Genomic DNA, 13,273 nt, shown 5'->3' on the forward strand with positions numbered 1-13,273 from the left:
TGACCTTTTCTCCTCACGATTCTCAGGGTTAGCATGTGGCCAGCAACCAGTCCCTACTACAAAAACCATTGCTTTTGTTCTCACTGATTTAAACTCTTCCCTAGTTTTCCATTCTTTAACGATGTGTTTCTGTGTTTCTGCCTGAGAAGGTGGCCCAAAGTACCTTTTTTCCTTGCTAACGTTAAGGTTAGTTGGGGTTCCTTGGGAGTGTTTAGGGGCCTCGTGAGAAGCCCCTTGGCTCCTTTAATCTTTGTCTTTTGCTCTTCTGCTAGGACATTCAGAGTCCCACACCCATGTAGTTTTCCTTGGAAACATGGGGGATACTCCCTTCTAGTGAGCCTCCTCTTTGCAGAGTGGGCCCTGCTTAGAGGCCTCGGAGAGTGACAACTTCTCTGACCAAGAGGACTGGTGACTGGGGTTTGCAGAGCCCCGGTAGAGGGATCCCCTGACCCTCTGGACGCTGTTTGTGGAGGCCAAGCACTGACTGATGGCTTTTATTTTGCTTTGTTTTGTTTTGTTTTTGTTTGTTTGTTTTTCGAGACAGGGTTTCTCTGTGTAGCCTTGGCCATCCTGGACTCACTTTGTAGACCAGGCTGGCCTCGAACTCACAGCAATCTGCCTGCCTCTGCCTCCCGAGTGCTGGGATTAAAGGCGTGCACCACCACGCCCGGCTCGACTGATGGCTTTTAAACACAATCTTTTCTTGGCAGAGCTTCCAGGCTTTGGCTGTTGAACCCGCATACCAGTTCCTCCCGCTGTGAAGGGGAGAAGTGGGTCTTCATTTGAATTTCTGTAATTTCCATGCATGTGGGGGACACCTTGAGATATAAAGAGGCATTGGATAGCTGCTCCCTTTAAGACTGGAAAGCCTTTGGCCTAGAGATGTATTCTTTGGCTAGAGTTTGTTTGGTTTATCTTTTGAGACAGACCTTGTTATGTGGCCCTGATTAGTTTGGAACTCACTGTGCAGACCAGGTTGACTTTAACTTTGTCTCAATCCTTCCAAGTGATGGTAATGCGTATATCTCCGTGCCTGGCTGGACAGAATTTTAAGTGGGCTTAATTTTGTCCACTTTGGGGCCATTAGCACAAAACAGGGTAAGAAGTGGAGCCTTAACACAGCCAATACAGGTCTCTGAGATGAATCTAAAGCATTCACGTTGTCATCCTTTAGTTAATTAGGCTTTCATTATTATTGTTGTTATTATCATTTTGTTTTTGTTTTTTGAGACACGGTTTCTCTGTGTAGTCCTGGCTGCCCTGGAACTCACTCTGTAGACCAGGCTGGACTCGAACTCAGAGATCCACCAAGCTCCTGAGAGTTTGGATAAAGACTTTTTATTGTATTGGTTTTTCAAGACAGGGTTTCTCAGTCTAGCTTTGGCTGTCCTGGATTTGCTTTGTAGACCAAACTGGCCTTGAACTCAGAGATCTGCCTGCCTCAGCCTCCCAAGGCTGGGATTAAAGGCGTGTGCTGCCACCACCACCACCACCCAGCAAGGATCCTTTCTTTCTTTTTCTTTTTTAAAAAATAGTTTATTTAATTTTAGTTTATGTGCACTGGTGCAGTGGTGTCAGAATCCGAGAACTAGACAGTTACAGACAGTTGTGAGCTGCTATGTGGGTGCTAGGAATTGAACCCAGGTCCTCTAGAAGAGCAGACGGTGCTCCTAAGCACAAGCCATCTCTCTAGCTCCTTGCTTTCATTATTTTTTAAAATACATTTTTTACTCCAGGACTGCCAGGGTGTGTGGGTCAGGCGCTTGCTGCACAAACCCAGTCATCTGAGTGTGATGCCTGGAATCCCCACAGAGCTGGGAGGGGAGGAGGAAAGCCACTCCACAGGGTTGTCTTCCAACCTCCCTGCACAAAATAAGTGAATACATGTTGAAGCTTTTGTTTTGAGACAATGTTGTGGGTGCAGGGAACACAACACTGGTCCTCTGGAAGAGCAGCAAGCACTTTTAACTTCTGAGCCCTCTCTCCAGCTCCTTAGAGCTAGATTTTTTTTTTTAAAGAATTTTATTATTATTTATACAGTGCTCTGCCTGTACATACATATGCAGGCCAGAAGAGGGCATCAGATCACATTATAGGTGGTTGTGAGTCACCATGTGGTTGCTGGGAATTGAACTCAAGACCTCTGGAGGAGAAATCAGTGCTCGTAACCTCTGAGCCATCTCTCCAGCCCTAGAGCTAGATTTTTTTTTTTTTTTTTTTTTTTTTTTTTGGTTTTTTGAGACAGGGTTTCTCTGTGTAGCCTTGGCCATCCTGGACTCACTTTGTAGACCAGGCTGGCCTCGAACTCACAGCAATCCGCCTGCCTCTGCCTCCCGAGTGCTGGGATTATAGGCCTGTGCCACCACGCCCGGCTCTAGAGCTAGATTTTTAAGAGCCATCACAATGTAAACTATCAGCTCCTGGCGACTTCTTTAGAGTTGACTCAGTTTGGTTGGCCTCTTTTTTAGAAGGGCCTTCATCCTCTCTGTGCTCTTGAGTACCAAGCTATGCTTTCCTCAACACTCAGGGCCAAGCCCCCACTGGTTTTCCTAACTAGTCAGAACCTCTGTATCTGGCTGGCTGGTGATGCTGGGGCCATCTCCGTCCACTGCTTTGTCTCAGCACTGGTGTCTGTGTGTAGGCTCTCCCAGGGTTGTTGAAGCAGATTGTCCTCTCAGGTCTGTAAAGGTCTCCTTGTCAGCACTGGAGATATTCTTTTGTTTTGTTGGGGTGCAGTGGGGTTTGTTTTTGTTTTTTGAGGCAGAGTTTCTCTGTGATGTCCCGGTCTATAGACCAAGCTGGCCTGGAACTCAGAGACCCTCCTGCCTCTGCTTCCTGAGTGCTGGCATCACAGGTGTGCGCCACCACTGCCCAGCCAGGCAAGCTATTCTTATCTAACTAGCGTCCTAGTGCCTTTCTGCCAGCGTGGTGCTGTCCCTGCAGTCTCGCAGTGTTTTCCTGGTTCACAGTAGTTCCTTTCCTCTTGTCAGAGTGGAAATGGAGGCCCACTGGGCACAAGGGTTGGTACTCAGGGGCTCTTGGGAAGATCAGCTCAGATTAGAAACAAACAAGTTGGAGTCCAAGACCCAGAGCAGGTTCCAGTGACAGGGCGGAGGAACATTATCCTGTGTCTGAAGTTCAGCTGATTACATTTTCTCTGAATCAATTGTATTTAACAGAAGGCCAAGTTAGTTACAAGTAAAATGACTCTGCTTGGTGGCGCACACCCATATTCCAGCACTTAAAAGGCTGAAACAAAAAGATTATGACTTCCAAACCAACCCAGACTCGTGAGACTCTGTTTCAAAATACAAATTAGTGGTGCACACCTTTGATCCCAGCACTCAGGAGGCAGAGGCAGGTGGATCTCTGTGAGTTTGAGGCTGGCCTGGTCTACTTAATTATGTAGCCAGAGCTACAGAGTAAAAGAACCAACAACCAAGCTGGATGTGGTGGCACATGCCTTTAAGCCCAGCACTCAGGAGGCAGAGGCAGGTGGATCTCTGTGAGTTCAAGGCCAGCCTGGTCTACAAAGCAAGCCCAGAACAGTCAAGGCTACACAGAGAAACCCTGCCTCAGAAGAAAAAAAGAACCAACCAAGCAAAGAAGCAAACAAAAAAACCCACACCCCACAGATTAACTATTAACTAACTAATTAACTAACTAACTAACCAACCAACCAAAATAAGCTCTTCTGGTTTAGGTGGGTATGCATCCAATGAGCTTCCAGGGAAGAGGGGACGATAAACACAGTATGTAAACCTAAAAAGAACTTTGAATCTCTGCTGCCGCCAGTTAAAGAGACTGAAGCCCTTTCCAAGCAAATCCCATCGAGGACTTTTCAAGGGTCAGACATCAAGGTCAGCTGAACATGGTGGCGCACGCCTCTAATCCCAGCACTCGGGAGGCAGAGGCAGGCAGATTTCTGAGTTCAAGGCCAGCCTTGTCTACAGAGTGAGTCCAGGACAGCCAGGGCTGTACAGAGTAACCCTGTCTTAAAGAACCAAAAAAAACAACAAAAAAAAAAACCCCAAAACAAAAAAAACCAAAAACCAAACCAAACCAACCAACCAACCAACCAAACAAATAAATAAAAAAAACCCAAACAAACCAAAAGGGCTGGAGAGGTGGCTCAGAGGTTGAGAGCACTGACTGCTCTTCCAGAGGTCCTGAGTTCAATTCCCGGCAGCCGCATGGTGGCTCACAACCATCTCTAACAAAACAAAACAAAACAAAATAAAAAACCCAAACCTGGAGATCAAGGCCAAGCAGTGTCACCAACTCTGAACACTGAAACAACAAAGATGTAAACAGATGGCACTGGGGGTGGAGGGTGGGGTGCGGGGGGGGGGGGGTTGGGGTAGGGGAGAGTTGAAAAGGTGTCAGCTGTCCTGGTTGTTTTCTTTCCATTTATTATGATGGTGGTGGGTGGTGGTGGTGTTGGTGTGTGTGTGTGTGTGTGTGTGTGTGTGTGTGTGTGTGTGTGTGTGTGTGTGTGTGTGTACTTACTACAGGCTAGAGTTCTCTGAGAAGAGGGAACCATAATTGAGGAAATGCTCTGTAAGCCTGGCCTGTAGGCAAGTCTGTGGAGAATTGCCTTGATTAATGCTTTCTGTGGGAGAGTGGAAGGGCCCAGCTCACTGTGTGTGGTGCTGCCCTGGGGCAGGTGTGCTGGGGTGGGTAAGAAAGTACCAGTAAGGAGCTGTCCTCCATAGTTCCACCTCGATTCCTGCCTCCAGGTTCCTGCCTTGAGTCCCACCTTGACTTCCTTACTGATGGACTGTGACCTGGAAGTGAGAGATGAAATAACACCCACCTCCCAGTTACTTTCGGTCGTGATGTTTATCACAGCAATAGAAAGCTGCCTAAGACATGTGGGTTCTTCAACATGTGTCATGGCCTCAGATACGTGAGGGAACGGGCAGTTTTGCAGGGGTGATGATAATGGAAATGCCAGTATAATCTTTATAGTGGGGCTTTTCTCGGACCCTCCAGCAATAAAAGACACAGAGTCTTTTAATATACTTTAAAGCTTAAGCCTTTTGCTAGGCAGTCTCCTGCTACCTTTTAAACTTAACCCAACTAATCCCAGCATACGTCCCACCATGGGCCTAGCTCTACCCCTCTGCTGTGGTCTGGCCTGTCCTTTCAGCTCTGTGACCACTGGTGAAACCTCCCACACCTCTTTTCTCCTCCTAGCACGTTTCTGTCTTGGAAGTCCCACCCTCCACTTCCTGCCCAGGTATTGGCCATCAACTCTTTATTACAACCAATAGGCAAGTGAGGAACGGTGACGGGCCATAGAAATAACAATATCAAGATGAGGTTAGCACTGCCTGTTAGCAGTCAACATTTGAATAGACAGAGACACAGCTTCACACAGTGTACTCCAACACATTAAAAAAAAAAAGATTTATTTATTTGTTATTATGTATACAGTGCTCAGCCTACATGTACAACTGCAGGCCAGAAGAAGGCATCAGATACCAGTGTAGATGGTTGTGAGCCACCATGTGGTTGCTGGGAATTGAGCTCTGAACCTCTAGAAGAGCAGTCAGTGTTCTTAACCTCGGAGCAATCTCTCTCCCCACCCCAACACATCTTAATTGACTACTTGTGTCCCAGCCTGTGATAAGTAGTCTTGTGCCTTGGCTGTTTGAGCAGTCATGTGACAGTCTACTGTAATTCTGTCAGCCTTTAGCTTCTATTCAGGTTCCCTCTTTTTTCCCTTATGTCCGTCTGGCCTCCCTTGATTGTGCAGAATAACACATTTCATGTTCTGGATTGTGTTACTTTTTGCTTCCTGCAGTAGAGAACTTGCTGTCTGTTCTTCTTAGCCTGAGGACCAGCAATGCTAAGTCTTGTGTCTGTGTCAGCTGGGAGTGGGCTTTGTGATTGCCCTTGGTCATTGAATGTCAATCCTGCATGTTGGTGTCTCAAGAAATGAGAAATCTGGGGGCTGGAGAGATGGCTCTGTAATAGTAACTTTTATTCACCAGATGTGATTGTCATCTCCTAGGCTTTCTGCCTCTATCTGCTAACCTAGGTCTAATCCTGGAAGCTTCTAGCCTCCGTAAAGCCTAACCTAGGCCTAGAATGTTTTCAGCCTCTGAAACTTACTGCTTAATGAGCTCACTCTTTCTCACTCTTTCTAAACTCTTGCTGGCTAGTTCAAACTCCTCTGCAAGCTGATTCTCTCAGCTTCTGACTAAATTGCTCTGCTTGGCCTCATACTAACTTTGGAAATCTGTTTCAATCTTCTGGCTCTTTCTCATTTTCTGGCTCATTCTGCCTTCACCTGTGTCTAGCTTGTTCTCTCTCTTTAACCTGTCCCTGTCCAACTCTCCCAGTAAAACAACCCTCTCCCTCTCTCCCTCCCCCTCCATCTCTGTCTCTCTCTCTCTCTGTCTCTCTGTGTCTCTGTGTCTGTGTCTCTGTCTTTCTCTCTCTCCCCTCTCTCTCTCCTGCTGCTCTTCTAAGTCCTCTCTCGTCCCTCCTCTCATGAGAGTTGGGCATATCCTATTCTGTCAAATCTTCTCTGATTTGTCACCTTTTCTGACACTCAATTAGACATCACTTTCAAACATGGGTGCTTCTGTCTACAAACTCACTTTACCTTCACTGTTTGGGATTAAAGGGTAAAGATGTGTACTAAGGGGGTGTCTGCATTCCAGCCAGGTCACATAGACCTAGAAGGTTTTTGAATATGATCAGAGCAGCCATGTTGCTGGATTAAAATTCCTCTGTGTGGCTTACTAGTTTTTCTTCCAGAGATCTTGAGTTAAATTCTCAGCACCAGTATGGCAGCTCACAACCGTCTACAATTGTAGACCCATGGGATCATCTGATGTCTGCTTCTGATGTACAGACATACATACAGACAAAATACATACATAGATACATATATATTCAAATAAATAATTAGAAGAAAAAGAAGAAATTGGGAAGTCTGTTTGGAGTTAACCGTGTTTCTATTCTCCTTGACAGTTACTTGCTGGTCAGAAGAAAAGCTCCCCCTTCTGGACATTTGAATACTATCAGACGTTCTTTGACGTGGACACTTACCAGGTCTGTGCCTCAGCTTCAACTTTTATTGTTTATAGTGGGAACTTGTTTCTTCTTGGGTGGAGCAGCCATCATATTACGCCCTGGTATTAAAAGTGGTCTTCCTGAAACACAAAGGCTCGCTGCACATAAAACCTGTTCTAAAAGCTGAAATAACCAACGTTGAGGGTTGTGGTAGTTGAATAGATTAAACCCCACAGAAGACCGACCTTGAGGAGAACTCCTGCTGTGTTACCTTGCAGGTCTTTGACAGAATAAAAGGGTCCCTGCTGCCAGTTCCGGGGAAGAACTTTGTGAGGTTGTACGTCCGCAGCAATCCAGATCTCTATGGTATGTGCAGCCCTTGGCTTCCCTACCACACCCCAATCCGGTCCAGGGAAGGCCAGACCATTGCACTGTTAGTCGGGTGTGCACACTTTTATTTGACTCCCTGAGATTTAGTAACAATATTTGCAAAGAATTTAGAGAGAGAAACACAGTTTCTAGAGGAAATGTTACATTGGTGTGGTGGCTGTAATTCCTGTGATTGCAATTACTACTAGTCCCTTAACGGGCTTTAGGTGTAAGGCTTGAGGCAGATAACCATCTCTGAGTGTTGTTGCTTTTCTTCCGTGTAGGATTTGGTGGTATAGGGTCAGTGTGGAGAAGGTTCTTTTTGGTTGGTTGACTGTACTCCATAGTCTCGGGCACAGATCCCCACCTGTGGCACTGTTTGGGTAGGATTAGGAGGTATAGCCTTGCTAGAGGACCTATGTCGCTGGGGGCAGGACTTTAAGTTTCCAAAGCCACGTGCCATTTCCAGTTTGCTCTTACTGCTTGCTGCTCGTGGGTCAAGATGTGAGCTCTAAGCTGCCACAACTCATCACTGTGACGGTGATGGACCATTAGCCCGAATGCACCTTCTATGAGTTCCGTGGTTATGGTGTTTTACCACAGTAATAGGAAAGTAACGAATCCATTTCTCTTATACCTTGTCACTCAAGCAATGGGGTTCTTCTCAGCTATCAGGGGCGTGTGGCGGGCACTGGCCATTGTAGGATTTAGTCACCCGCATTGAGAGTCTAAAACAGGGATTGTCTGTGGAATGGGGTGTAGCTCCTGACTCTGTTGCGATCTGAGGAAAACACAGAGGTCCACCCTGAGTTCCTGAGGGAAGGGCTGTGCACCACGGCCTTTGCATTTGAGGGGAGATGAGGCAGGAAGGCAATACTTGGACTCCCTGCACCAGGCTGCCCACTCTGAGGGCAGCTCTTCTCCTTCAGCCCAGGGGTGTGTTCGCTGGGTGAGTCTTAAGTCCAGCCAAATTAACAACCAAGACCAGGCTGGCAAGATGGCTTGTGGGAAAGTACTTGCTGTGCGAGCCTGATGATGTTTTGATATGGAGAGCCCATTGGCGGAAGGAGAGAACCAACTCCCAGAAATTGTTCTTTGACCTCAACATGTGTGTCCTTGTGTGGGGCACTCTGGGCACATGTGCAGAGGCTCAGTACTGACATCAGGAGTCTTTTTTTTTTGGTTGCTTTGCACTTTATTCTTTCAGGCAAACAGGATCTCTGTAGTTCTTAGAGTGAGATCTGTAAGCACCAACATGGGTAGATCTCAGAATAATGATAAGAGGCATGCTGCTGAGGATATGAACGCTCTTAGTGAGTCGTTAGAACAGTTGTGCGGGCCGGAGAGATGGTTCGGTGGTTAAGAGCACTGTTTGTTCTTAGAAAGGGCCCGGGCTCAACTTCTTTTTTTTTTAAAAGATATATATGTATATATGTATATATTATATACATAAAGATATATTATGTATATAGCATTCTGCCTGCAGGCCAGAAGAGGGCACCAGATCTCAATATGATGGTTGTGAGCCACCATATGGTTGCTGGGAATTGAACTCAGGACCTTTGGAAGAGTGATCGGTGCTCCTAACCTCTGAGTCATCTCTAAAGCCCATCATATTAAACAACTTCTTCTTCTTCTTCTTCTTCTTCTTCTTCTTCTTCTTCTTCTTCTTCTTCTTCTTCTTCTTCTTCTTCTTCTTCTTCTTCTTCTTCTTCTTCTTCTTCTTCTTCTTCTTCTATTATTATTATTATTATTATTATTATTATTTTATTTATTTATTTTGGTTTTTTGAGACAGGGTTTCTTTGTGTATCCTTGGCTTTCCTGGATTCATTTTGTACACCAGATTGGCCTCAAACTCACAGTGATCCACCTGCCTCTGCCTCCCTAGTGCTGGGATTAAAGACTTGTACCACCACTGCCCGGCTCCTGGGCTCAACTTCTAACACCTACATAGCAGTTCACAACTGTCTGTAACTCCAGTTCCAGGAGATCTGACACACACACACACACACACACACACACACACACACACACACACACACACAAGCAGGCGGAATACCAATGTACATAAAATAAAGATAAAATTTTAAAAATAGAGAAACATTCATTTAAAAAGAAATAAAGAACTAGGCAAGCCTTTAGTCCCAACACTTGGGAAACAGAGGCAGGTGGATCTCTGTGAGTTCAAGGCCACCCTGGTCTACAAAGCAAGTTCAGGAAGCCAGGGCTACACAGAGAAACCCTATCTTGAAAAATCAAACGAAACAAAGAAAACAAAAATTGTGCATGCTGCCACATGTAGTGACCAGGGGTCAGGATTGGGTGTCTTTCTCCATTACTCTCCACTTACTTATCTGAGACAGGGGCTTGCCAACTTGACTAGACTGGCTGGTCACAACCCCAGTAACCCTGTCTCCCTGGCACTGGGATTGCAGGTTGCATTCAACATGATTGCATCTGGCTTTTTACATGAGGGTAGGAGATGAAACTCAGATCTTTTTTTTTTTTTTTTAATCTATACATTGTTCTACCTACACACCAGAAGAGGGCACCAGATCTCATTATAGATGGTTGTGAGCCACCATGTGGTTGCTGGAAATTGAACTCAGGACCTCTGGAAGGGCAGCCAATGCACTTAACCTCTGAGCCATCTCTCCAGCCTGAAACTCAGATCCTTTATGCTTTCATGTCAAATACGTTACTGAGCCTTCTCCCCAGCCCCAGTAGTATATGCATGCCTGATTGTTTTATTATTATTTGCTGTTTTCTCTGTTACAAATATTTTGCATTATAAAATTAATTATATAACAATATTAAATATTATCAAGAGTCAATTAATTACTGTATTATTACTATCAACACATTAAAATGCATTAGTATATTAGTATCATATTAGTATATTAACATATTGGGTAAGTAAAAATTAATATATAATAGTTCTTAAAGTGCTCTTAATTATAACTATAACCCAAATTAAGGTTTCATCCCACTCCCACCATGTAAGATCAGGGGTTTGCTAGAACAGGGGTGGGGGGGTTGGGAGGGAGAGAAGAGGTAGAACAAAGCAACTTGGAAGAAGTAGGGTGAGTGTATGCTGCAGGACACTGGAACAGGTAGCTAGAGAGGTTACTGAGCCTTGATCATTGTGGGCTTTTTCTCTCAGCCTGAGGATCTAGATTTTATTCCTGAGCAGTTGGGGGGTTCATTAAAAGTTTGCAAGTAGGAGAGAAGGCGTGTAATAAATAGCTCAGAAGACAGTGTAGACCCAGGACAGGTCTCATGCTCCTGCCCATGGTGGAGTGAGTGCATTTGCTCTACACTGGCAGGGTGGTAAGCAAGCATCAGTGACCTTTTAGGCCTGAGTGTCTGCGGCTTTTAGCTTGGGGCTTGGAACAGCCAAAGGATGGCAGCAAGGAAGGCTTCCCTGGGTACAGGGGACTCCTTGTCCACAGTTTGGAAAACAGTGCATCTGTGTGGAGCATACAGTAACTCTTTGTCATTGTCCCCTAAATGGTACAGCATGTTAACCGTACACAGCACTGGCATTGTATGAGGTATCACAAGGAATCTGAAGTTGATGGAAGCGTGCGGGAGGCTGTGTGGAGATTATATGCCAGTAGCGTACCAGTTTATACAAAAGGACCTGAGTATCGTATCCCAAGATGGGTGTGTCCTTGAGCATCCAGGAGCCAACGCCCATGTGTGCAGAGGGGCAGCTGCATGACTGCCCCGCACAGCTTTCTTCTTGCTGCAAGTTCCTCTCTCTAGCAGGACTTCTTGAACCTTCCATGATCTGACCCTGTCCATCTCCAAGCTCTGGCCCTCCCTTGACCTTAAACTGTCTTTTTTTTTTTTTTTTTTTTAATGTGCATTGGTGTTTTACTTGCATATGTGTCTGTGTGAGGGCGTCAGAGCCCTGGAACTGGACTTTCAGACAGGTGTGAGCTGCCATGTGGGTGCTGGGAATTGAACCTGGGTCCTCTGGAAGAGCACTCAGAGAGAGCTCTTGACCACTGAGCCGTTCCTCCAGCCCCCAGTTGACTTGCCTAAAGTTTTCTTCTTGCACTTCTCTTCATTTACAATGCAGAAGGACCTGATTGATTCACCTGTGCTTGGTTACAGGCAGCATTCTTCGCTTCTGTGTGCTGAAGGCTTAACAGAACTGCATGTGCATTTTTGACGATCCTTACTAAGGGAAACCATGTGTCAATATCTTTATTCCCCTGGTTATGGACTGTGTTTTTACCTATGGACGCTGGTCACCCCACCTTTTAAGGCATCTAATTACCGAGTCACATTTTGACCTTTTGGGAGTGAACATTCCTGTTAAGTAAGCGTCAAGCACCTCTAGAATTCCTTTTCTCTGGCTTGTATGACTAGGACGAGGCTGATTCTGAAAGAGTCTAACAAGTGCCTCATCTCTCCCTTTCTGCATCTTCCCGTTGCTTCGCAGGCCCCTTTTGGATATGCGCCACGTTGGTCTTTGCCATAGCAATTAGTGGGAACCTTTCCAACTTCTTAATCCACCTGGGAGAGAAGACATACCACTATGTGCCAGAATTCCACAAAGGTAGGTGAATAGCTTGACGCGTTTCGAATGCGGACTGTCTTTGACCGTGAGCTTTTACCCCCTGAGCACGTTGTCCAGCCTCTTGGTGCTGCAGCTCCGCTCTCAAATTCAGCTTCTCCCTCAGAGTTCTGCACTACTCATCTATACAAACCCATCGCCCTCCTCCCCACCGTGGCAAAATTCCATGGCATACAAGTTTGCATCCTAAGTGTGTAAGTGTATCTAGTGGCACACATACAACTTTGCATCCTAAGTGTGCAAGTGTCTCTAGTGGCACACATATAGTCAAAGTGTTGCAAATCTACATTATTTTTAGGGAAGCTGCCAGGCTGAGTAAGTAGCAGTTGGAGGTTGGAGAGATGGCTCAGTGGTTAAGAGCACCGCCTGCACTTCCAGAGGTCCTGAGTTCAATTCCCAGCAACCACATGGTGGCTTAAAACCATCTATAATGTGATCTGATGATGCCCTCTTCTGCAGATAAAGCACTCATATGCAATAAATAAATAAATCTTTAAAAAAAAAAAAAAAGTAGCAGTTGGAGTTTATTCTGATATACAGACTGACTAATGCAGTGTGCCTGAAGCCCCGAGTGTAGCCGTGTTTGCGTTATCCCGGGACTAGAAACAACAGCAGCATTGTTCTTTAAGTTCTGATGGCTCAGCTGGCCAAGAGGCCTGTAACCACTAATTATAAGCACCTAGAGCATTGTGGGAAACCAGTAACTATGCCAAACGGGTGCCTGCTATGTTGGCAGTTTTGCTAATGACAAGTCTGCAGTGGTCAAGACTTGAGAGGACCACACAGAATGTGACCCCAGTGTGAGCTCGTAAATGACATTCTTGCTTTAAAATGTCCTTTCTTTTTTTCTCCTCCTCTTGTGTGTGTGTGTGTGTGTGTGTGTGTGTGTGTGTGTGTGTGTGTGTGTGTATACATGTGAGCATGTATGCCACATTGCACATATGGAAGTCAGAGAACATTCTGGATGTTGGTCCTTACCACCTTGTTTGAGGCAAAGTTTCTCATTGGCTGTGCTGCATGCACCAGGCCAGCTAGCCTGAAAGGTTCCAACGGTTTTCCTGTCCCCACCTCCCATCTCACCATAGGACACCAGGATCACAGTTGCACACCACCGCGTCCAGCTTTAATGGAGTCTGGGGAATCCTAACTCAGTCTCCACCCTTGCCATGAGTGCTTACCCACTGAACTGTGCCCCAGCCACTAAACTTCTTATCTGAAAGCAATGGCAACCACTATGTGGCAGTAAAAAAGACAGCAGGTTACAGGGACTTGCAGGTGACATTCA

The 13,273-nt window shown here is 45.8% G+C and overlaps 1 protein-coding gene across 1 annotated transcript in view; it reads left to right on the forward strand.

Annotated features, from left to right (window-relative positions):
* Positions 1-13,273, forward strand: part of Yipf1 (Yip1 domain family member 1) — a 34,038-nt gene that overhangs the window by 9,868 nt on the left and 10,897 nt on the right. The window contains exons 4-6 of the mRNA XM_051171690.1: positions 6,988-7,068; positions 7,308-7,395; positions 11,854-11,970. Of these exons, the coding sequence (XP_051027647.1) occupies positions 6,988-7,068; positions 7,308-7,395; positions 11,854-11,970 (286 nt within the window). The remainder of the gene's footprint in view (positions 1-6,987; positions 7,069-7,307; positions 7,396-11,853; positions 11,971-13,273) is intronic.

This window comes from Acomys russatus, chromosome 29 (assembly GCF_903995435.1).
Source record: "Acomys russatus chromosome 29, mAcoRus1.1, whole genome shotgun sequence".
Classification (NCBI taxonomy): Eukaryota; Metazoa; Chordata; class Mammalia; order Rodentia; family Muridae; genus Acomys; species Acomys russatus.